Raw genomic sequence first — 25,719 nt, forward strand, 5'->3', positions numbered from 1 at the left:
TGTGGTGGTGAAGCTGATTACAATTGCCATATCTCTGAGCGTTATTAAATGAGACAACTTCAATAAGACACTATTTATCGTTGTTTCCATTTACATCAAGAAGGAGCAATATCAGTTTATAAACTAGTTTATTACGTTTCATTCAAGCAGTGTCTGGAATCAATCCAAATTTTTAAGTCATATTCTTAATACAGTATCTAGCCTGTTCCAGACTCCCAGATAGTGGAGGAAACGCGCGGAGGGAGACATCCGTCCGTTTTTCCGCAAGCTGGGAGCCAGAAATTTTAACACGCGAGAGAAAACCAGCTTCTCTCACTTGGGTTGCTACACTTGTTTCGGAGATTCGGAAATTTACGCACACGCGGATATCAAACTACTCACGATCGCACGCCAAAACACGCACGCACGCACGCACACTAAAACAGGTAGGGCTTGCCATAAGTTGCTCGGCAACTTTTTGGCAACTTTTCGTATTTCGAGCAACTTTTTGTTTCGCGCAACTTTTTGCATTCTGAGCAATTTCTAGTTTTCTAGATATCGAAGCAGCTTTTAGTGCTGTAATTGGCCATATATACTTCCATATTTAACAATGTTTCAGTAGACAACTTGTGAATTTCTTTAATTTCTTTAAATTTTTAAAATTTTTTTTAAAATTTTTGTTAAAAAAAATTTTTTAAAAAATTTTAAAAATTTTGATATTGATGCGTAGTATTTACTCATACGTATTGTGAACGAATTTATCTAGCGACGCTGGTTACAACGCAAAATTGCACAAAAATACTTACAAATGTTACTTTTGTTGCACAGATTGCATATTTCTGCATCAGGTGTGAGACCAAATAAAAGAAGAGAGAAACAAAAAAAGTTTTGGCTTTTTTAGCAACTTTTGAGCAACTTTTTGAGAAATTTCGGGCAACTTTTTGGGAAATCTAGAGCAACTTGTGGCAAGCCCTAAAAACAGGCACATCTGGAAACATTAAGATCACTCCATCCTCAATTATATCCGATTTCAAAATTAAATTATTAAATTACCAAAGAATATCTCTCTACGTTATAAAATATCACTTTACTTAAGACTCTATTCCAATACACTGTGCTAAGGCATCTACTCTACAATTCTATTCTTTAATCTGCATCAAATATGCGTTTGCGTTACTCGCACAAGAACTTTTTTTGACTTTCAGTCGGGTAATTTTTCGGTTACTGAATACAAAGGTAAATTTTTAAGGTGACCACTAGGTAACTCCTTACTAGGCGATCAATCGTTTGAATCCCAAGCTACAAATGTTAATTCTCCTAAATGACTTCCATACAGTTCTCTCAATGTCAGTTCAAAGAATTTGGTGGTAATCAAAATAGCACAGCTAGTTGATGAATTCCCCTGTTCTCATCACTTGTCTGCTAACCAATGTACAGATACTGTACGGAAAAAATGTATTTTAATCACTTGGGAACAACAGGTTGACCACGTTAGCTCTACCTCTGCAAACGTACACAGCAATTCTCTACTTTCTAAAATCGAGCTTGTTGATCAGACTTATAAATTAGTGTTTCATGACATTATCTTCTTTATATTTACATATGTACATTAATTTACAGATATTTACAAGACACATACGACCTCCATCCTTGCCACTTCCTTGGGAACTCTCTTCAAATTCTTGTTTAGTTACTAAGGATCGTTGATCTCAGATCTATCGAATAGCAGGATCAGCGATCGTTAATAATTAAAAAGAGAGCATTTCAGCATCGATAAAATCACGACCGTCAGTCGTCACAACTTCGTGTCATGCTCGGTTTCTTCTAACTTCGTGTCCTGTTCGGTTTCCTCCAACTTCGTGTCCTGTTCGGTTTCTTCCAACTTCGTGTCCACTTTGGTTCCTTCCGACTTCGTGTCATGCTCGGTTTCGTCTAACTTCGTGTCATGTTCCGTTTCCTCTAATCTCTCCTCAGAAGAATCCTTTGGTTCACTCTTCAGATTTAAAAACGTCTTAGGCGCCTCTTCCGAATGTCTCCGCAGCTCGCACTTGAGTTCAAGTTTATTTTGACTCTTAGTTTCATTCAAACTAACGCTACGCGCTCGTTCAACAAAGCTCTCTTGCTCCAGAACACAGCGAACTCCTTGATAAATAGTATCATGTTTACGATGATGTCGTCCCTTCAGCTCAAAGCTGTCCTGTCTTCCGAGTGGAGCCCTCTCTTCTCTGGAAGTCTTTCTAGTACGGAAGTCCGTCTTTTTATCATGTTTACCGAGATGGAAATGCTCTGGCGAAAGCGCGCGCCTTAACAACGGCGAGCCAGGCCTCGGCGAGGTCTGGGGCGTGATTGTAGCCAGGTGCGGTGACGCAGGGGACCCTCGCAAGGTCAAAGGAGAAGTGCTGCGAGGTTGATGCGCATGCCCGTGACCATGTGAGGGGGAGGCTGAGGTTGGCGAAGGTGTCCTGGCTAAGGGGGACACGGGGACGTGTGTTGAGGACTTTCTTCTTGGAGAACGGACCGCTCGTAACTTTGGAATAAGTCCTTGAAGTGTTCCTAAAAGACATCAATCATGAATAAGTGACATTAGTATATACCACACAAGTGAATAGTGCTTTTCGCGCGCTCTGATTGGTTAACTCGGAGGTGATTAGCAAGCACTATTCACCTCCGAGCAGCCGGCGCGAGAGATTTTAAAATTGCCGACCGCTTGTCACACAAAAAACCGTTTTGGTCCGCTAATTATTCAGCTTGTGTGGTATATACTAAAACAATTATTCACCTCAGTGTCGGTGAAAGTGATGGATATTTACCTCGCCGCTTATCCACCACTATTCACCTCCACTTCGGTGAATAATTGTTAATTATTCACTACTTTTTCATGCATGAAAGAGATTTCATATCTTTCTTTTAAAATGAACAACCAAACTGCAATCTCGAGTTTTTTGCCAAGACATTTGCTCAGAAATGACAAGCAAAACCGTACATTATCGAGGAATAATTATGGAAGTCACAGCTTATCAAATTCACGGATTATCAGTAATAATCAGTATTTTTAATGAGCTTATTATCAAGTTAATGTCGATTAAGGCAATTTGCTATACCGAATTTAGAAAGTTGGCATTTCGAGTGTTGGCTCTTCGCCGGTGAAAAATGGAGGAATGCAACTTTCCCGCAAATGCAGCACAATAGTTTCTCTAGAAACTCATCACCAGCAAGCTGAATCTTAACAGCTCCCACTCACCTGGTCGACCTAAGCCATGAGCACAAGGCGAGCTTGGTGATGAAGCAGGGCTGCTGCTAACGGAAGACGATGACTGATCCGACGGAGCCCGAAAATCAAACGAAGGCGAAACGAGTTTAGGCGAAGCAGGTCGCTGCGTCTTCGTGTCCGGCGACGACACCATTCGCTTCAGTGAGCTCGTCCGTCGAACACTACTACTCCCAGGGGAGAGTGAATGGCTTGCTCTTCGTCCAAACCGTTTCCAGAAGGGTTTAGTTTTCGGCGGTTTGTCACCCGTTTCAGGACCAGGGGAGGGGTTAGGAGAAATTGTTCCTCTTCTTCCTCGTCTGAAAGGTAGCTTCTTTCTGACCTGTTTACTCGCAGACAGCACACGTTTCCGACCTCCTCTCTTGATAGAAGTCTTGGCGAGTTCTGTAGCGCTTAGCATCACCTTTGCACCACCGCCGAGAATAAGTTCTATCACCTCTCGGTGAGTAAGTCCCACCACAGACTGCAAAGGAAATAACAACACCATCAGTCTGTGGTTTTGTGATGCATCGTCGCAAAACAATGCTAAATATCACTCTGGTGACAGTTAATCCAGAATTTAATAGTGAGACTTGGGCCACAAAGCGTCTATCATAATGTGAAGTTTCAATGGATGGAAAAGTGATAAAACAGTTGAAGACCACAGCAGTAAAATCTTCAAGATCAACCACGAAGAAGTGACATAGGAATGTCACGCAACACAACTCCGGACTCTACAAGTTGGTAGAAGCGTTGTGTGGCAAACCAAATAAGGCCGAAAAGAAAACTACATGTGCGTTACCGTCTTACCTCATCGTTCACGTGGGTTAACAAGTCTCCAGGCCTTAGACCTGATTCAAATGCAGCACTTCCATGATCCACATTCTACAGGGATTAAAAATTCACCTTCTTTAGAACTTTTTACTGGAAACAGAATACAGTAAAAACACGCGCGTAGGAACCTACAATAGTTTCTTGTATTTTGGGGTATTTATTGGTAATTTAGGCTATAGGCTCTTAGCAGGTTCTTAATTCTTACACGCGGGGTTCTAATGTAACGTGCAAGCGAGCATGTCATTCAGCAAGACAGCGAACAAGCAAGAAGTGTGACTACTGACCGACACAAGATGGTGGACCTTGTAGTAGTTCGTATCGCCGAAGTACACTCGGATGGCCTGCAAGGTAAAGCCATATCCACGCGGACCTTTCTCGATTATGATTGGTGGTCGGAGGTTGAGTGACAGAGTCTTGGCTCTTCTGCGGCTCCTGGGAGAGCGTGAAGGACTCTGGGATCGGGGTGAACCCGGAGGGCTTTTTATATGATGTCGCAAAGCTCGGTATTCATCATCAGACACTGTGGAAAATAAACATGGAAATAAATTTTGTGCATGAAATACTTTATTCCGTTATAGTCCACATTTTTCAACGTTGGTTTTCGGCCGCAAGTTTGGACTTATTAAAGCTAACACACAAGGTTTGGTCTGTCTGGTTATAAGGATGTTTTATGGAATGTTTAAATTTTAGATCGCAGATTACTCAGGGTATGTAAAGCCATCTTAAAAAGTAAAGGGGTTCACTAAAAAATAATCATTCTCAATCTCAATCAAGACTTACAAGACAGTTCCAGTTTAGGTGCAGTAGACAGTCTATGCTCTCTCTCAGCCGGCAGGGAATGGGTTCGATACACCCGATACCTGTCCTCAGTCTCCACAGTAAGGCTGGCCGTGGGAGGCTTGGTCGGGCTTTCCTCGTCCGCCGATAACGATAACAGCGGGATAGGGACTGTAGCCAAGTCTGAAAAGGCTTTCTTTCGTAGTCGGACTGTGGGGGGAGTGAGGGGGGATTCCGGGCTCAGATCACGCCTCGTGGGGGATAAAGATCTGAAACAAAAAATAACAGCGGGTTGGTTGGAAACTTAGTAACGTAAGAAACTTGCCAGATGAGAAGAGAAACGAAGTCACTATCAATCTGCGCATTCGCAATCTACTTATACTCACTCGTTTGTCGAATTCGTTCTGCTCCGAGGCTTATCGGAATCAACACCACTATCGCTTCGTTGTCTTCGGAAATCTTCGTCGCTCTCTCGACTCTCCGAACGAACAAGAAGTCGTTCGGTTACATCCCTCTTTCGGACAGTCATTGGGGAGCTCTCGGAACTCTGATCACTGCGCGGTGTGGTGACTTCCTCGCACGAGTCTTTGCTGTCTGTAGATGCTTTCTTCACGGTGTTGGGGGATACGGGGGATGAAGGCCCTGGGGAAGCACCCGGAGACGGCACCGGAGATGGTACCGGGGACGCACAGATACGGGAATACCGGGGAGAACATGTGGAAAAGTTACTAAACTCGCTGGAGAAGTTGTTGAATTCTTCATCATCGTCTTCGTCATCATCTGTTTCAAGCTCATGGTTGTAGCGGTCTGCACGAGCTGTAAAAATTAAGAGAGCACAGTTCAGATAGGGAATAAGTCACGATAGACATTTTAGTACTCACATTTATAAGTGAAACTACATCTTTACCACAGCAGGGGTTAACAAGGCTAAAGCCTGGGGCGGATGCAGGATTTAGAGAATTCAGAGAAGGGGGTTCGAAATACGGACCGCCAAAGGCAGTCCCCTATGGAGGGGTGGGGTGTCCAGTAGCATCCTGCCCCGGAAAAGTTTTTGAAATTGAGATCCTCGGAAATGGGATTTCCAGCATTCTGAGGCCATGACAGCGTTTTACAATGCCTCATTTTTTTTTTAATTTAAGAGGTTCGACCGAACCCCTGCACCCCCCTAGATCTGCCCCAGCTTAGCTGAACGGAGTCATGACTTACTGTCAAAGTAGCTTGTGTCATCCTCGCCGTCCAAGACTGGTATAAACTCAGCTTTCTGTCTCAACAACGCCGTCCAGTTTAAGCCCGTGAAAAAGAGATGTTCTTTTACTTCGTGTGAACCTGGCCAGAGGACCGAACAAGAAGAGAGAAAAAAATGTAAAACACAATTAACAAACACAGCTTTCAAAGTCAAGTTTCCAAAAATTGCCCGAGCCGCGATTATCGTAAGATGTTTCTAAGCAACATGATCGTAACTGACGACGTCAAGCTGACGTGACCCCTTTCGGAAATGTTCGTGCTAGTTCGGATTGAACAAGAAGAATTGGAAAGTCTTCGGAATTTCTATGAAGATTTATCTACCACGAACAAAAGATGCAACAGATCAATGCTACGTTGGCCTCGTGGAGTGGGTTGTGATTTTCGGTCCAAAAAGTTAACGCTCATTATTGAAGACTTCTCCCTAAATATACGCTAAAAGAAAGCTTAAATTATTCTAATGGTACACCTTGCTGGACAAAGGCACATACAAGTGTGAGGTATCTTGTAGACGCAAAAATAAAGACCACAGAGGTCCACGCACCTGTAGTGCCCAGACGTCCAATGGGATCCTGCTCCAGCAATCTTGTTACCAAGTCCCTGGCGTCCTCTGGAGGTGCCTCATCTTCACTTGGCCATTCAATAACACCTTCGATGAAAACAAAAATGTTCATATATCTTTATGAGGAGTGGTAGGTTCGAGACCGCTTCGCATAACCTATTCATTCAAGCATTACTGTCATCCATTCCAGAAATTATGTACTTTAAAGCCCACCATTACGTTACAAATCTAGTTTGTTTACTCACCACTCAACGTATCAGCAAATAGCTCCTCAGGCGTATCGCCATAGAACGGGGGCACTCCAATGAGGAACTCGTATAGGATAATACCTAAAGACCACCAGTCCACAGGCTTGCCATAGCCCTGTCTGAGAATGACCTCGGGCGCCAGGTAGTCTGGGGTGCCGAACACTTGTTGGTCTGTAAACTGCTTTGTTTCCTGGGCCAGTGAGTGTTCATACATGTGAGTGGTGCCTAGACGTGAAATATGATTCAATATATAAGAAATATGAACTAAGTGGTGTAAGATTTACCAGGCGTAGATAAGGCAGTTATGGGTAAAAATAAGGTGTAATTAACTGTAAATAAACTACGACAGACGAGGGACGCGCTATCGAACAACATCGAAGAGGTGCTAGCAGGTTGGACTTTTACATTCTTAGTTGAACGACGTTTATCTCACAAGTCGAAAAGGCTGCGAACAAGGTACTGAAGACGTCCAGAAGAAACTTGAAAAGTTAACTCGCAATGCCAATCTTCCGGTTTTTACTTCGGGCGAAACAGTAACAAATGTCTTTTTCAGTACGAATAAAGAAAACCAATTTGTGACCTCTCACGCGAAAACGTCACTAACGGATATTAGTTAAATGGTCAAAACGAACGGCTGGCGAACGGCTGACGAATGGATGAGAAACGGATGTTCCAGCCGTTCAAAACGGTTTCAAATACCGTTCGAACGGCGCTGGAAAAATTTCGAACAGATGATGCCAGCCGTTCGACCGGCACAGGAAAAATTTTAAACGGATGACGCGAGCCGTTCGAGCGGCGAACGAAAAATCTTTAACGGGTGATGCCAGCTGTTCGAACGGCTAACGAAAAATTTCGAACGGATGACGCCAGGCGTTCGAACTGCTAAAGAAACATTTGGAACATATTTTTCCAGGCGTTCCAACGGCCGAAGAAAAGGGTTCGTATTGAACGAATGGTTATGAACGGCTCTGTGGCTAAATGCGGGAGATGTTGATGTTTTGATAAAGGATATGTTTTTGCTCCCCTTTCGTAAGTCTATAGTTGCAATTCTTATTACACACTTCTTCGTTTCTGCTTTCAAAACTTGACAAAACTTAGAAATGGGCACCAAAAGCTTTTAACATAATAGAACCGGCAATAATTGCTTTCCATCACGGACCCGAATCTGTCTTAGCCTGCAGAACAGGCGGATTAGCGGGCTCTAGCGCGATCCACGAGCGGGAGCGCGAAGCGAGAAAAATCTCGCCTCGCGCTTCGTGCTCGTTCTCGCGCTTCGTGCTCGTTCTCGCGCTTCGCGGGCCCGCTCGTGTATCGCGCTAGAGTTTGCTAATCCGCCTGTTCTGCAGGCTAATCTAAATTTAGCTAAATTTAAATCATGTGGTGCTAAAACGAACAAAGGAGGTATAAACCTAAACATCGAACTCAGGAGACGAAAAGCTCGAACAAATTCTAGATGCAAGAAACATAACTTTAACGACACAGAACGGATCTCTAAGATTCTCGAAGCAGTCGGACAAAGCTAAATATGATCCGTGGTGAAAAGCCATATAACTTGACACAGTTTTAATCTAACAACCGGGCCCGGCGTCACAATATAGAATGCAAATAATCAGCATTGATGATCACCGACTTTGTCCCTCCAGAGCGAATAATTAAAGAGATACAACATACATTTCTGCAATAGAAATGAGGCACGACAAACAACATCAGTCGGCACATGGTAAATTACAGAAGTGTCAAACTCTACAAAGCGATAGATAACAGCTGAAACTATGCAGAGCTCTGACCTCTAATAGTTCAACGGCTCTACTCTACTTTTAAAAACGTCATCCTGATAACAGAACATTAAGTGCCCTTCAGAAAAAAGTAAAGAGCAAAATAAAAGGTTGAGGGGCTGGAATTTATAAGAGAACGGCAAATGTAGAAATGTCACGAGCCGTAGGAGTCCGTGTAGGCCTGTCACCCGAATCAAACACATTTTGTTTTTTCTCGCGTCTGACGTCGCGTAGCATAAAGCAACCAATCAGCAAAAACCGTTCGCAAGGCGAACGGTTGGAAGAGCATAAACAATCGTGTGACTACAGGCGGATTTTTCTCGCCTCGCGCTTCGCGCGCCCGCTCGTGTATCGCGCTAGAGCCCGCTAATCCGCCTGTTCTGCAGGCTAGGCGGCTGTATAAAGTTCCTTCTGAACAGATAATCCCAGCCGTTCGAAAACCTGTTTCCCATCAGATACCGTTGGCCGATCGAACGGCTGATTAGTTTTGTGTGAACGGATAGTAGCAGCCGTTCGAACAGCTGAATACTATTTTCCCGAACGGGTGACATTAGCTGTTCGAACTACCGCAGTTTCTTTAAAGGGATAACATCAGCCGTTCGAACGGCTGCTTTTTGTTTTTTCGAACGGATAACCTCAGCTGTTGGAACGGATGAAGATTTTTTTCGAACGGATAACCTCAGCTGTTCGACCGGATGAAGATTTTATTCGAACGGGTGACCTCAGCCGTTCGAACGGATGAAGATTTTTTTGAACGGATATCAGCAGCCGTTCAAACGACTAAAAATTTTTCTGAACGGATGATCCAATTCGTTCGAACGGCATCCCATCGATCACGAACAGATGACAAACGGATGGAAAACGGCAAGCGGACGGGTTTTTGGGCGTTGAACGGATAGCCGTAGTGTACGTTTCCGCTTGAGAGGTCACATTTTCATCTATCGACGGCTGAACGAAGATTGTTTGGCAAACAATTTCCTCTGCTAGCCAGATAGATTTGTAAGTATTTCCTTCGAGCTTGGTTCGTGGGAAATGTCAAACTTGCATTCTCAAACTTCAACCCGTGATCAAACCCAGTCTATGGTTGCAATAAAAAAATAGTACTTACTATTCATGAGTCCAATCTTTGACAAACCAAAGTCTGTGAGTTTGATGTGACCCAAGGAAGTAATTAAAAGACTGAAAAATAAATACAATTAAACAAGTAGTGAGTAAACGTTTTAGTGTGTACAACATCACAACTTCGCAAGACAGAAATTTTGTAGTTAGGCACATGAGGAAAATCCGGTTGCTTTCACGGGCCATAAAGGTGATATTATCCAGCAGTGAATTGCATTAACTTACTTGTCAGGCTTGATATCACGGTGAATGATTCCATAACTGTGTAGGTATTCAACAGCTAGGATTGTCTCCGCTATGTACGCCCTAAAAATCAAAATGAACAAATTACAGAGAATCACTATAAACAACGTCCTTCAAGAAACTCTGGTGAAACCAAACGGAGAAATCTATTGTAAAATTATAACTTTAAAAAATCTGGATTTCTATCGCCTTGTCCAAAATATCCTCCCAAAGGATTGAGTTTTGTTCAGAATCTTTCATAGATAAACCAACGTAAATAGATCACCGTCTAATGCAATACATTAAAGAAATGCCATCTTCGAGAGTCACTTCTTAACTTCATTCCTAATTCTTTTTCACTCAGTCATGGTTCAACAAAGAGGTCGTAAATGGCAATAACATTATAAGAAATCTTTGACTCTGAAATTAACCTTTTGTACAGCTTTTACGAATACCCACAGTCGCACAAAATTCTCTGAAAGATTTATCTCGTTTCAACCCTTGAATTTTAACTGAAAATCGGTTTTCAAAAAGTTTTATGCGCGTTGCAAATCGTGAAAAACTGCGCTTTTTTAACGCTACTACATCTCGTGAATCATAACCTAGTAAGTAATAAAGTAAGGCGAAGTACCTAGCAAGATCCATGGGTAGAGGACCGCTGTTCTTCAAAAGCGAAGCACAATCTCCTCCTTCGACATACTCCATCACCATGCACAAATGCTTCTTGGTCTCAAAACTGCACCACATTCCAACAACAAAGGGATTCTCAGCAAAAGTCAATATGTCTCTTTCCGCAAATACTTGCTGCACCTTGAGAGGAAATTCAAGCCAAAATTAGAAAGTAACTCGGCGAAACACTTCGTAAGACGCCTTTGTTGGCTTTTACTTGAGGCTCTTTCCATCCATTTCTTGGAAAACAATTTTGTTTATCGTTAGAGTGAGAAGGAGTTTTATAATTTTAACACTGTACCTGATTTCTGTGCAGCATTAGCTGTTTATTCATCTTCTTCAAAGCAAATCTCATGTGAGTTTGCTTGTGCTTCACCAGGAAAACAGCACTGAAAGATGACCAAAACACACAATCAATTATTACATCTCTATAAAACCGTACGTTCACTAATACAAATGTAATTCAATCTCGTAATTCCTATATTCTCTAGGGTGCTTTCTCACCCATAAGCTCCATTGCTAATAAGTTTGATGTATTCAAAGTCTTCTTCAGTGGGCATCTCCCCTGCTGTGGAATTAGGACTGGAAGATTTCTGATACAAAAACAAATACATGTATTTAGAGGGATGAATATGCTGCACAATATTCATACAGTAATACATGTGTGAAAAAATAAAGAAATAAAGAAACAAACGAATAAATGAACAAACAAACGAAAGCACGGCGAATGAATGGACGCACGAATCTACACGGGCAAACAGGCACACTACGCACGCGTGCACTAATAAACGATTGAACCAGCGAACGAGCTAACGAACGAAAAAACGAACGAACGAGAGAACGAACGAGCGAACGAACAAACGAACGAGCTAACGAGGAACGAGCGAACAAGAGACCGACCAAGGAAGCAAACAATAGAACGAACGAAGGAATAGAATCAAGATCAGATAAAAGACGAACGCTTTTATACCGATTGGGATTCAGGTTCGGGGTCCTCAGGTGAGTTCGGTCTGGGTTCTTCAGATTGAACAAGTCCAAGCTTGAGTTTAACGTAGTTAGTGATGTCAGTCTTGTCAGGAATCCTCTCCAGCTCTCTTTCTTCTTCCTCCAACTGATTATAAAAACCTTCAGGGCTAAACTCCTGGAAATCAGAACAAGACATGAAATGTTAGCTCAGCAATCTCTACTCTTTCTGTCTGTCTGTCGGTCTGTCCATCCGTCCGTTTGTCTCTCTGTGCATCAGTCCGTCTGTCCATTTGTCTCTCAATCCGTCTGTCTGTCTGTCCGTCGGTCAGTCAGTCCATCGGTCAGACATAGGTCAGTTGGTGTGTCTATCACTTGTTAAAATGGTTGGCATACTGGACAGTGATTTGGTCTGTCATTTTGATAGAGAAAACCTTTATTTCCCGAATTAATAATAACGAAATGTAAGAACTTACCAGACATTCTAGGAGACGTGCAGGCCTTGACATGATCATAAGCATCTTCCTCACAAGTTTCTTCACAGGAGAGGCATCTTGGTCTGTTTTCTGGTGTGCCTGTGAGAAACAAAAGTGTCAAATAAAGAGAATGAAAACAAGAGCACATGAACGCTCCATTTCTGTGTAGATACGTCAAAATATTTTTACCTCGAAGAGGAGTCTTTCCAATCTGTCAGACAAGTCATAGAAGTACAGACTTGTCAGAGCACCCTCCTGAGATTGTTTAAGAAGATCACGAGCAGCCTCGAGTACCTGTAAGAATGTTCAAAATCAATGATGAGAATAAAGCTTCTCCTGGGTTAAAAAGTTGACATGGTATACTCGTTACCCGTAACTCACACATATGTTGCACTGGTGACATGGTTGCCCCAGACATCACTTTTCAAAATTGCCTGACTTTTCGCTGGTAAAAATAAAATTCCTGACCAAATAAATACAAAATGTCAGATATAGTAGCAGCTTCCAGCCACCTTGCAACTGTCCTTTCCATCCATTAATGAAGACTGACAAGTTTTCAACAAATATTACTTCGTCATTAATCACGCTAACCCAAAATGTTTCTTCCAGTCTTAAGTATTAACTCAGCCGTGTTAAACTATTTCAGTTTTCCCTGACTTCTCTTTTCTTTTCTTTTCCCCCACTTTCTCTTTTCAAAATGTCAATTTTCCCCGACTAAAAATAAAATTCCCTGACGTTTCCCTCCCCTAGATGTATTTCCCCCCTGATCATTCCATGACCTGTGGAAACCCTATGCCCAGTTCAGTGATCAGAAGGAATGCATATGTACCTGATTCCAGACAAAGTTCAAAACTCCGTCACAACTGTGGTGATTAAGAGCTCCTTCCTCCGAGTATTCTTCTATCAATTCCTAAAAAAGAAATAAAAATGTATTTTTATATGTTTGAACAAATACAGGGTTATTATTACCCACTTACTGGAGAATAAGAGATGGGAAACTTTTTCCCCACGCAATTCTAGAGCATACTAGGTTGTGCACCTCCCCCTTCTTTAGCCCCACCCCCTCAAAGGATCTTTTATCATGCCCCTCCTTCGTTCTAATAGATGTTCGAAAGAGACTTCAAATATTCAACCTCCTCACCACCAAGACACACACAAAAATGATGACATTGAATTTTGCTTAACAGTATGAAGTGTCAAACTTTGTGACAACTTATTGATCAGACACTACAGGGATCGACATCAAGAGCTCTGTCATGTCCCCAATTCTTTTGCAGACTGTATAGACAAAATTTACGGAATGTTGTGACATTATTCCTCACTGAAGAAACAGTACTTACACTGAGATTCTCCTCCATTTGTGTAATAGCCTGCCAAACATAACAACAATTGAATACAACAATAACTAATAAAATCATGAGAGCTGTACAGTGATACGACAGAAGATTGAAGACCATTAGTTTGCATCAACATGTTAACAGTTGTACATGTACGTGTATACAATTTTCGATGAAAATCCATTAAATATTTTCAATAGAAAGGCAAATTTTCTATCATTAATTTCATAACAAAAACCAGCGCTACATGTATAACAAACAATGTTTCAGCTGATCAGTGGTCATTTTCAAGACTGGTAGAAGAATAAAATTACATGCATAAATATATAGTTAAAACCACTAAAATATGTGTATGGAAACAATAGGCAATACAAGTTAAAAAAGCTCAATGTACAATTTTAAAGAACTTATTGATTCAAATTTTTCTAACATTAATTAAGTGTATAAAGATAATCTTACTTTAGGAAATCGTTCTCTGTAAAGGTTATTAAGTAACTGCAGTTCATCTTCTTGAATGAGAGGTGATCTGCCAGGGCTAAAACAAGATGAAATACATGTACTTAAAAAAAGCATAACTATTCACCAACTGGCCATGATTAGAACAGGCAGGTGGGCTAGGCTAATTTTTGACAAAATATCAAATGATAACTTACCTAAGGCTCCGTGACCTCTGTCGTGGTTTTGGTGACCTTCGACCTCCACTGTCATCTTCCTGATCACTATCGGCACTAAAACAGGTGTAACAAAGTAAAAAAAAAATGATCACCACACTTCCATGGCAGGCGCTTAAAAAATGTCTTGAAATTATTGGCATAATTGTACAAAGTATGTACTCATAAGTTATTACCTGAAATGTGCTCCATAGTTGTATTCATCACTGTAAGGTAACCCTATTTGCAACTGTCACAAAATAATTTACTTAATAAATTATATAAATTATAATTAATATATAAATAATCATACAGGTACATACACAAATACATGCATATAGTTTTGAGAACTTGGTCCCACACCACAAATAACAATTTGCACGCCTGTGGCAAGCTTGCGAGATCAAATGATTAAACATGCATTAATTAGTACGTGCACAATGCAACTGAGATTAAATTCTTGTGTAGCACAATGCAAAATATATGAATTCCAACTAGGAGACGCTGAATACGAAATCACCATAACAGCTCTTGCTAACTAAATACACATACCTGATGGAGTTTTTCTTGTGATGATGCAAGCGACTAGAGAACAACAATAATTGCAACCAGTAAATCACCATGTTCTACGTAAATACAAATTTCCTTGAATTTCATGTTAGAACTACAAACATACAGATTAAAAACAAAACAAAACAAAACAAAACAAAACAAATAAATGAAACAAACATAATAATTTGTGATGCTTACAGAATATGATGATGAGCAAGGAGTGTGTGTTCCATATCCTGATGACGAAGTAAGGGATGCTACTGACCAACGTCTTCCACCAACATCCGCTCTGTAAAAGATAGAAATTACTCATTTAGAGTCAACAATCTTGCAGAACCTTGATGGACTGCAGAGCCAAGTCAACAGGTGACTTTTACATGCATAGATCTCCTGATATAATTATACTCTATATGTAGAAAATAAAGATCTGGATAAAAATGCTTAACAATATCTTAAGCCCTAATGGCACATACTCAAAATACGTGCAACATCTAAAACTCACTTCCTAACATTTGAAAAGGCAAAATGTGCTCCAGCAGTTGTGTTATTTGACGAGGTGTAGAAACTAGGACTACCAACTGGACTGTCAGACCCTGCGGAACAAAACAAGTTTTCAAACATTATTTCGTATCTTTATTGCTGTAGATGGGAATGCAGGCCTACATAGATCGGCAGGCCAGGGTGTTACTAGGGTCTTCCCAAGATCAGCTATTATCTTGAAAGGAAAACTAAGAACTTGGACACGTTCATGTATTTAAATGAATTACTCACCTTGTGAATATGGCGAGGAAAACGGTGAGTACGGTCGACCTGAGTGTGCTGAGGGCATGGAGCTCGTTGTTGTGAAACTTCTTCCAGTTTTGCGTGTTCCAGAGGAGAAAGAACTTGAAAAAGAAAACATACAAACATTAACTTTATACACTGTAAGTTGAAACAGACAATAAACATAATAATATTATGTAGTATTTAACAGCAAGCTTGGTACCTGTTACACTGTATGTGTATATGCTTACAAATTTTGTAAATGAAAGCAAACAAACAAGCAAACAAAACATAAAAAGCACTGAACACCTACAAGAAACCAAATCAAACTGTAGCACAACAGTGTGGGAAATGAAATCAGAGCTTTCTGTTATGACAGAATCTTGACTGTATTTTCACCTTGTATACTACTGGTTAAAATCTTGCTTTTGACCACTCTAAATGGCACAAATGGGCTGAAATTATTAAATATACCTTAAATCCAGTTGAACTCACAAGACCCACAAAAAACATTTTCAACTTAAAACTACATCATTAATACAATAGTCCTAGCTTCTCCTATTTTGTACATGAAGTACAATATATGATGACACAGACACTTCCGTTTCATCAACATACATGTACTGTAGATAAATAACTTTACAATTTGGAATCATGCAAAACATGCTGAGCCTTGAAAAGATGGCAATTCGGAATAAGACTTTTTAAAATCTGCATTGAATTCCTCATCAATTTTAGCCTGTGAATTACCTATTGAGGGGACTTGAAAACATCTCTGACTTTAAATAAATCAACCACTAATAAATATTGCATTACACTGGAATTGCCTCTTAAAAGAATCACTAAATCCACTAACAGCCTCTAATGAATAATACCAAAATTAAATCTTATCTGACTAGAAAATTTTAAAGTGAATCACAATTTAAAACGAGCAAAAATTGAAACATGAAGAAAAGTGAAAAGCAGCAAGCTTCATTTGACTGATACTGTGCTTAAAGAAGGCCAGTGACGCTGATCTACTTTATTATTTTTAAATCAAATTACAACTCAGTTAATCCTACAAATTTACTGCATATAATTATTAAATTAAGCCTTAAGTTATGATTATGTAGTCCACTTGCAATCTGAAGAGTCTAACCGAAAATAAGTTCAGTAGAGATAACAACCTTTCCGAGAACCCTACAAGGATAAAAAAGTGTTTTAAGGCCTTTGAACAGATCAGGCTGCCAAATTTAAAGGTGAGTGCACTTAGTGTAGAATCATGAGATAAAATGTACACAAAGAAAATTGTAGGAAGAAAGGAGACATACAACTGTACATGTAGACACAAAGTCTGGTATGTGGACAGTTTCATTGTTGTCTTATCAAAGGAAATTCATAATGATAATTAAAAATAAGACCAACTAAACTATTTTCAGGTTGAATAGTTCTTTAGACACAAGCAGTAAAATACAGATCTATACACTTAAGAGTTGTATCAAAAGAAAATGCAAAGATACTGACTCTTGATAGTAATTGAGGGGAAAAAATGGAAACCAATTTAGCTGCTTTTCAACCTAAATTTCATGATTTACCATGCAAGTGCCAGGCAAGACTATATGCACATGTAAAATAAATATAATTACATGTTGTGATGCAATAATGCCCTTTGCACAATTTTTAGTATTTTTCTTTGTTTCATTTACATAATTTTAATATATTACCATATAGCAAAACAAAAGAAAAATACCAAATTCTACCAAGGGTGAAATTGAACCACAACATACACAAATATTTATATTTTTCCTATGGAATACTTTGTAAAAACTTGCTCAGAGCTACATGAAAGCATTTCAGTCACAGTAAATAAAAACAAAGTTATAATCAGCATTACATCAAACACATAATCATTATACAATAAAGAATATTTCCTACGACCCGAGACACATGTAAAAGTCTCTTCAGGAACTTAACTTGAATATTGTACTTCAGTTTCATTTTCAAGTTTGTCACTCAATAAATGACTTATAAAAGAAGATTTCCGGCCTGTATTCCAGAAAGAATAGAAATAAAAGAGCAGCTGAAAAGACATTTTGGCATGATCACAAATTTTAGTGAACTTGTACAATAGTTTGAAGCATGTAGCTCTTCATAGACACTGAACAAAGCATTAGCTGCACATGCATGTAATATAAAATTTCATGCTGGAAAGAATAGAGTTCTGACAATAACAAGAAGTAAAGCTTCCAATGTACAGAGTACGTGCAGGACAGCTTGTTTAGATAACAATGAATTAAATTACTGAATAACTCAATGGCAAGACCAGTAGGATGTCTGTCATAGTTTAAAGTATATAATTATTGTCTAAAAAAATTGACAAGCTTTGGTGAGAGCTACTGGATGAATGGACAACTGAAGAAAAATAATTGTCAGGTTTTCAATGCATCTGTTTTCAGTCCTTTCATTCCAAAATGCTGAGAGAAAATTAAATAAATATATCTCAGTTTATGAATTGTAAGTTATACTTTAGAACCTGTGGAACCAACCTTCTGACAATGTCCTCCCTCATGTTGAAATTAAATTTTGACAAAATACACTGTAAGGCATCAATGACAAGTAGATATGGTGTACATTGCAAACAACACAAAGGTACCAAAAGGTGGCTTTTTCAAGAAAGCATTACCTAAAGGGATATATTGAAAATCTCTCCACAAAATATTCCTTTTAGCAGCTTGTTATTATCTGACAGACGGCTGTTTCATTTCAATAACAATTAACATATGACACTAAAGCTGTCCAGAGATAAAAGGTTCATTATATGGGAGAATAAAATTATCTCATTTGAAAAGCTCTGAATGACGCAAAGTGCAAGTTTGCAAAACACCTTGAGATGCAAATTGGAAACAATTGATATTGCCATATTGAAAAGGAATACATAAACCTGAAAGATAATGAGTTTGCTACATATATATATAGATATATATATAATTTCAAAATGTTATTAAATAAGCCAAGAAACTTAAAAGTGAAATATATAGGAAACAGATGAGGCAATTCCTCAAAAAAGTATTTTAGAGTACTTTTAACTTTGATTTTTGTCACATTTTCTAATTGAAAAGTATTTGAGACAAATTTGCAGTCTATAATTATGTCTATTCACATGTATCTTTAGTTATATTTTTTTGTTTTGGAGATTTGAAAATATCCTGGTTTGAATAGTATTATATATCATTGTTATTTGCCTTTGCTTCAATGTATGAAATTGAATAGGAAACAAAATAAAGGAAAATACAAATAAAACTGGTGTGAAGAATTTTGAACCAAAAACACGAAACACTATAATATGTCATATATATAACTATTTATAACAGGAGGGAAATTTGTTATCACACACATCATTTCCTCATAGCAGGAAGCTTTTAGAAGATACATGTATTCAATTATAACACCTAGTCATTTAACTTTTGATACATTTAAGAATCAAACTTTCCTAAGGTTCTGAACAAACTACAGGTACTAACAAATAAGACTTTGAAAGTGCTAAAAAACTATGAATGTCTGTAAATGATATATATTATATAATTGTTACAAAAATTATGTTAACAATACGACACAAAATCGTACATACCAGTATGTACAAAAACGTACTCATGTTGCAAGACAATGGATTATTATGTTAAGTTTTTTAAAAAAAGACTGCTTATCCAGATGAGCTTGAAAGAAATGTGTCTTTTCTTTTATTATAATTGTTATAATTTAATTACCAGTTGAAAATTAGTAACAAAATTCATGGAATACCTTGGTCTCCGGCTGATGTCATTCTGAAAATGAACAAAGTAAATAGCATTATTCATTTGATGAAAATTCTTGGGCACAAGAAATAACATGTAACAATGTACTTGCCAGGTGGTCAGAGGCAAGGTTTAAAACTGTGATCAACCCCTGACTTCTCTATACATTTTAAAAACAAATTCAATTCAACATACTATGAGAATTGACTACCTGATAGATCTCTAAAAAATTTGACATATTTTCTATTGCAGTGGCTTATGAAAAACTAATAAATGTGAAAAACTGTGACAGGATTATTGACCAATAATATTATATTCATTTGATACCACTGTGATTGAACTAAAAGGTTAATAAACAAACAAAAAACAAAAAGACAAGACAAATGCGGAGTGGAAAAAGTATTATACTGGTTGAATTTCCAATTTGGTAAGAAGAACTTAACACGTTTACATGTACAGGGCGTAACATAAGTTTTCCATGGTGTGTGCATTTCTTTTTTCATTTCCTGTGGTGTCGGATTCACATTCCAGTAAAAGCTCTCTCTACAGGTTTTCTTTTGTAAACCTCAGGAGATAAAATATTTTTATTATTCTTTATAGATCTGGAATTATACCATCTACATTCATAAGTAGAATTTTAGAGAATGCACAAAACATGAAATATTAAACATTTAATCAGTTTTTTTTTAAAATGGGATACTTATCATCTTCAAATTTGAAAGTGAAAAATTAAATTGTCAAAATTCCAAAGTGACCTTCAGTTTTTACAATAGTGAAATAGTTCATCATCTCTAAAATACACAATTCTACATGCATGAAAGCGAAAAACAATTATGATATTGTCAAATCTGTTTCTTCGAGTGCTCAAAAAATCAAGGATAGATTTCCCATTAGCAATTTTTGTCAGCCACAGGAGCAAAAATTGCTTCACACAATAGGAAGGTTCAGTCATCTGAAGCTTCGAGGAATCTAGATTCCACAGTCGATCGTGATTTCAATGCCTGGCTGAATGCGTAGAAAACTAGAAATCAACATATGGAATCATCAGTTATTAAATAAATAGAGTCTACTTACACAGCTGCCTGTGAGATTAGGCTCAGAACTACCCAATGAAGGATTTGCTCTCATACGTAACAAATTAGAAGTCTCATCAAGCCTCGCTGATGGAAAACCAATGCTCTCTCTTCTCCTAGACCTTGCATCTGCATTAAACTCGTCACAGAATCTTGAACGGTTTAGCTTGAAATTCCGTGGCAAAGAGGCAAAGACTTCTGAATTGAACTCTGCACTATTGTCAAGCTCTGAGTCAGACTAAAATTTAAAAAAATAATAATTCACAGTGAATTTCATTGTCTATGTTACTTACACCAATATAATTCAAAATTAACTTACAAGTGCAATTTCATGAATTAAAAATGAGTTACTTGTTTATTAAATACATAGCAAGAAACTCAAGAAAATAACCGGCTTTTAACAAAAGGCATACTATTAACATAACAGTTAGGTATACATACAGTACTGTCAGGTGTTCAAGAATAAACTGCCTTTTAATTCTCTGCTTAAAATTGCAATTCCCTCTAATTATGTCAGGGATTACAAATTTTCCTTTCCCTTTGTGGTTCCTTTGACCCCTTCTTCACAAATTAGATGCAGTCATTTTTGAAAGTGCGAGTTTGAGGAAGGTGGGTGCTTTATGCCACCATTACAAGAAGTATGTCATCATGGGAGAAGGAGAACCGTGGACTAAAATGATTTACATTCAAACATGGCTGCTGAGCTGAACATGGTTCACAAACAGCTATGGGCGAACTCCATTTACACTGTAACAAAGAAATGTTGTTACAACATTGTCTGTACCTTTGATTTTGTACTGTTTCATTAAAATTCTGCTGAACATTTCTGGACTCTACACTAGAGTCAAAGTGACTCCCTGTAGGAATTCTGTGGAGTCACAGTTAAATTGGTGCAAGAAATACACTTTCCACTTTATTGATCATCTGCTTTTTGTCTCATTTTCTTCACCACATAATCACAGCTGTACAATGACCGAAAATGAAGTTTTTGGAATTATTCTTCTTTTGGCCATACATGAACATGTACTGGTACATTCAAATGCGTGAGAATTGAAAACATTTTGGTTGTATTTCCTCTTCCTCAGCACATTTTAGTATTTATAAAAACTCAAAGCAGAAATCATCTCTTAAAATAGTTTTCCAACTGGCTTTTAATTATAATTAAATCCCTTAATGTATAATTTGCTCTGTCATTAGACTTTCAAACTTAAGTCTGGGATTTGAATGCCATAAAAAATGATGTTTCCAATGTCATACATGTATGTCAAGTGACAGGCCCATGCTTGAAGCTACCCATTAATAACCACACAAGCTGAAGGTTGACAAATTGGGTGGTCACCCACCTGAAGAAATTATATCTTGCTTCAAACAGGAAACATACAGTTTTCTTTGCATGCTTGCTATCGAAAAGAACTCTGCTGTTATATAAGAATCTAAAGGATCGGTCAGGAAAAATGTACATGAATCATCAAAATTCAATCAAACCAACTTCCTAGAGTATTTGTTGGTAGCATGAGAAAAGACACATTTCTGAAATAAATTTCTTATTGATTTATGAGATCCATGACCTTTGGGTTCTTAATTGTTTGTGTAATAAAAAAAAAAAAACAAAAAACAAAAGAAACAAACAAAACAGGAGAAATGTTAAAAGCAGTCAGCATACAAAACAAACTTATATATGCTACATATAGTGCATAGAAAATCAATGGTGATCTGAGAATGTTTATTGTGATGAAATTCAGACAACAACTGGCAAAACTAGAAGTTATATTTTGGTGAGAACTATACCATCATCAGACTAGAACATGCACACAAGGTAGCTCTTAAATATAGTGTTTATAACAATGAAAAACAAAACAAAAAGTCATACTCATGAGAAAGGCAAAGTTCTCTGCTGAATTTGAGTCACATGTCATGTCATGACCAAATATCATCCCATACTAGAATACCACATGTACGTAGATTTACTTGAATGTATGTTTACCACAAAAACAGTCGTAAACAAAATATGTTAGTAATGCTACATGCACATATTTCGTCCAGAACCAACACACGTGCCTTACGCGTATCTTCACGCTTGATTTCAAGATATTAATCACCAGCTAAAAATATCCTAGTTAAAGGATCAAAAACAACTTCATGTACGTGTATACTGTAGTGCAGAGTTGACAAAAAAACCATAATGGAAAAAGTTAAGGGAGGAATCTCAAATTAGACATGGAAAACGTTTTTAGTAATAAGTTTTAAAAGCACTTGATAATCATAATAACACTTGCAAAATACTGTGGAACCCAAAAATGAGCCACACGCATATATTAATTTCAATTCAAAAAATCACCAAATAATTTTGTTCCACTCCCAAAGCAAATTAAGCTGATATCCTTAGGGATACTCAAAACAGATATCGAAAGCAACAATTCCTTGTCATCTGGAGCTTTTTCTCAAACCTGAATAACCCAGTCATAGTTACTATACAACTGTAATAACTAAATTCAAATGAAGTATCTACTGTTGAAAAAAAAAGAAAAAAACTTGCATGCGATTTGTACATATGTGTGTATGTGCAATTGGATCAAAGTAGTAAAATTTGATTAATGGTATTTGAAATGGACTAAATATTGCTTCTGAGCAGAATCGAAAGGAATCAATTAAGTTGTCTGTTAATCTAAGATGCACTGTTAATGCCAGATCTGTCTCATAATTATTTCTACTATTTTTTTGACTGTCTTAAACATAATTTGCTCAAAACGACACTTTCAATTTGCCTGTAAGATCAAAAGGAAATGATTCTGCCTTAAGGTTCCCTTGGGAGTGCCAAGGATTGCTTGAAACAAGACATATAAACGTATTTACCTCTGATTCAGCGATACATTGTACTATAAAACTGTTTCAATGTCAGGATATAAATCTGTATTCTAAGAAAGATCTAGAGGCTGGGGGTCACTCCCAAAAATTGCTGGCAAAATTCTATAGAAAGAGAAGTTTTATGATTATTAAACATCTATGTACAAAAATAGTACAACAAAACCATGACTTTCACATATCAATTAACTCATAAAATACTGTCTTTAAAAATAGAAGAAACCAGGAAATAATAAGAAAAATATGAAGTCCTTGAAACAAATCCTGTTGAGACCAGGCTTGTCTTACAGATGAAATTTAAAACTTGCTTGACAAAATTGACAGTGCAGAAATGCATCTGATGAACAAACAAATTGGAGGTTTTTCAAGAACATTATTTAAGCACTCAAGATCCTCACTTGCTGAAGTTAATAGCTTTCCAGCCTAAACATTAATGCAAAAAAAAAAAAAAATAGATTGGATTTTTAGGTTAATTACCTTTGATCCGTTTTGATTAAAATCCTGAAATACATCAGACGTTTCTTAGACTGATTTGTTAAAAAAAAATTAACATTCAAAATCTACAAGAAGATTTCATTGCAGTATCAACTGAAAATAAGTTATCATGAATGACTGAGGTTCACAAGTTTTTCTTTAGCAAGAAAAACTAATAGACAAGGTTTTGTAAGCGACTCTCTGAACCAACAAAAGATTTATTTTGTCAACAATGGGCTGCTCATTATTTGTACAACCTAAATTTTATGATCATGCAAATTGCACGTCAGTGCCAAATTAAGTAGAGAGAAATCACAAACACAATTCAGGAATTCCCTAATACATCGATCGAAGCAGTTTATCTCTGTAAAAATCGTCATATCTTGATGGAAAAGACAGGGTCTCGAATATTCCCTGCTGTGGCCGATGTAATGAACATGGAGTACATTAGCATAATAAAGAACAACTCATTTACAACCTCATATGAATTGTCTACCCATTTACGTACCATTTCGAAGAGAGAATTGAAAGAGCTTTGTCTAATCCACAAAACCACTTTCCCATCGTTGCTTAACATCGCATAAGATTTTTCACACGCAATAAATTTTCTCGACGATGGTGGAGCAGGTTGTCTATATTCCTAGTTGAGACTTATTCTCTGCAGTTGGAACACGACAAGTTCGAGAGAGATAACTTACAAATTATTATGGCGCGACAAAATTTTGATCGTAAATAAGATGTGTTCTGAAAAATGCGGGGTGAACTGGCATCCGAAGCAATAAATATAGATCGACAACAAAGACATACTGTGGGCTAAATAGCAACTCCCAGCGGAAAACACCCCCACATTTAATTTGGATCAAAGGAAATAATTCAGACGAAAACCGACTGGAATCGGGAAAGTCAACAAATTTTATGCGATTTTGTGAAATTTCGCGCGTTCTTCTAGAGAAATTGATCTGATCGATTCGGTAAGTGTACTTGGCCAAATTAAAGTGTTTTTGACCGTATTGTCAGGAAATACATGAATGTCGTCTCGGAAGATGACACACTTTGGATCAAAGCCCAACATCAGACCACGAGTATAAAGCTTATAGTAAACAGACAAAAATAAAATCAAACTAAATTGAAAAACATGTGCAATACAAATATGTAAGTCGAGTTAAGGCAAAAGCGTAAGGAAAAGCATTCGTCTGATCACAAAGATAAGTATCTTAGGCGATAAATATCTCATAGCAGATATTATTCCGCGCGGAGATGTGTCTTTCCTGGCGTGCCGACGGCCTAGGAAACACGAAAATGTATTCAAGGGGAAGCAAACAAAAATTGAAAAACCGCGAAAATATTTAAATACACAGTTGGAGCTAATAGAAACGAAAGTCTAAAACTTCAGAAAACTGCTTGACTTCAGGTAAAATTCAAGTTAACACGAGGATAAATTAAACTCGGAAAGCATTATGTAATTTTAGCCTGGCCGGTGAATCTTTACTGATTTTAGACAGTGGTAGAAAGGCTCACCTCCTCTGCTGAAAATTCCTCCTGCAGTTTCACGATAGCCTTCATTAAAAGTTCTCTTTCTTTGTCATCTATGACGTTGTAATCGTGTTCCAAATCGTCCTCTGTAAGAGCCTGAAAATAGCTAAGAGGTACATTTTCTGGGAAGAGAGCGCTCAAATGTCCAAGTGACTCTTTTTCCAAAAACACGCGAAGTGAGCTGTCCCTGTCTTCACTTGTCGTGCTACCCTCACTTTCAGTGCGACGAACCGCGACAGAACTGCCTAGCACATCATCCATAGTTTCTCTAAGCTATTCCTCAAACGACAGCATTCAATCACACATGTTTACAGCCCCTTTGACGCAGCTAAATCGTTAAAAACATGGCTGGGCTTGAAACAGAAATTCTCGCCACTACACAACACGCGCTGATTTCCTCCATCAATTTCAGCTCCGTTCGCCTGTTGCCACACCGCGCACTGCCTTTACCAATAACAGTTCATGGCGAATTGAATGAACTGTTTCCCAGACAGAAGTAAAAGTTCGGACTCGGTTCAGAATGAAGTGAAAGTGCTTAATCTCCGCCTCGTAATAATACTCCTAGCATTTCACGTTAGTCATTGATTACCGTC

The 25,719-nt window shown here is 38.1% G+C and overlaps 1 protein-coding gene across 1 annotated transcript; it reads right to left on the reverse strand.

Moving 5' to 3' along the window:
• Nucleotides 1–107: 107 nt before the first annotated feature.
• LOC145467081 (microtubule-associated serine/threonine-protein kinase 3-like) lies at nt 108–25,714 on the reverse strand. Its single transcript, XM_081450601.1, has 29 exons — nt 25,112–25,714; nt 20,259–20,495; nt 19,192–19,214; nt 15,424–15,536; nt 15,155–15,245; nt 14,851–14,941; nt 14,653–14,685; nt 14,298–14,350; nt 14,104–14,178; nt 13,910–13,985; nt 13,454–13,483; nt 12,943–13,023; nt 12,303–12,407; nt 12,114–12,212; nt 11,645–11,815; nt 11,179–11,267; nt 10,976–11,063; nt 10,637–10,815; nt 10,009–10,089; nt 9,773–9,843; nt 6,887–7,114; nt 6,624–6,728; nt 6,044–6,163; nt 5,224–5,653; nt 4,841–5,106; nt 4,345–4,580; nt 4,037–4,111; nt 3,221–3,710; nt 108–2,532 (listed from the first exon to the last, which is right to left on the reverse strand). Exons 1-29 carry the CDS (start codon nt 25,385–25,387, stop codon nt 1,775–1,777), a joined length of 4,770 nt encoding a protein of 1,589 aa, XP_081306727.1. The 5' UTR covers nt 25,388–25,714; the 3' UTR covers nt 108–1,774.
• Between the last annotated feature and the right edge of the window lie 5 nt (nt 25,715–25,719).

This window comes from Orbicella franksi, chromosome 14, assembly GCF_964199315.1.
Source record: "Orbicella franksi chromosome 14, jaOrbFran1.1, whole genome shotgun sequence".
Lineage (NCBI taxonomy): Eukaryota > Metazoa > Cnidaria > Anthozoa > Scleractinia > Merulinidae > Orbicella > Orbicella franksi.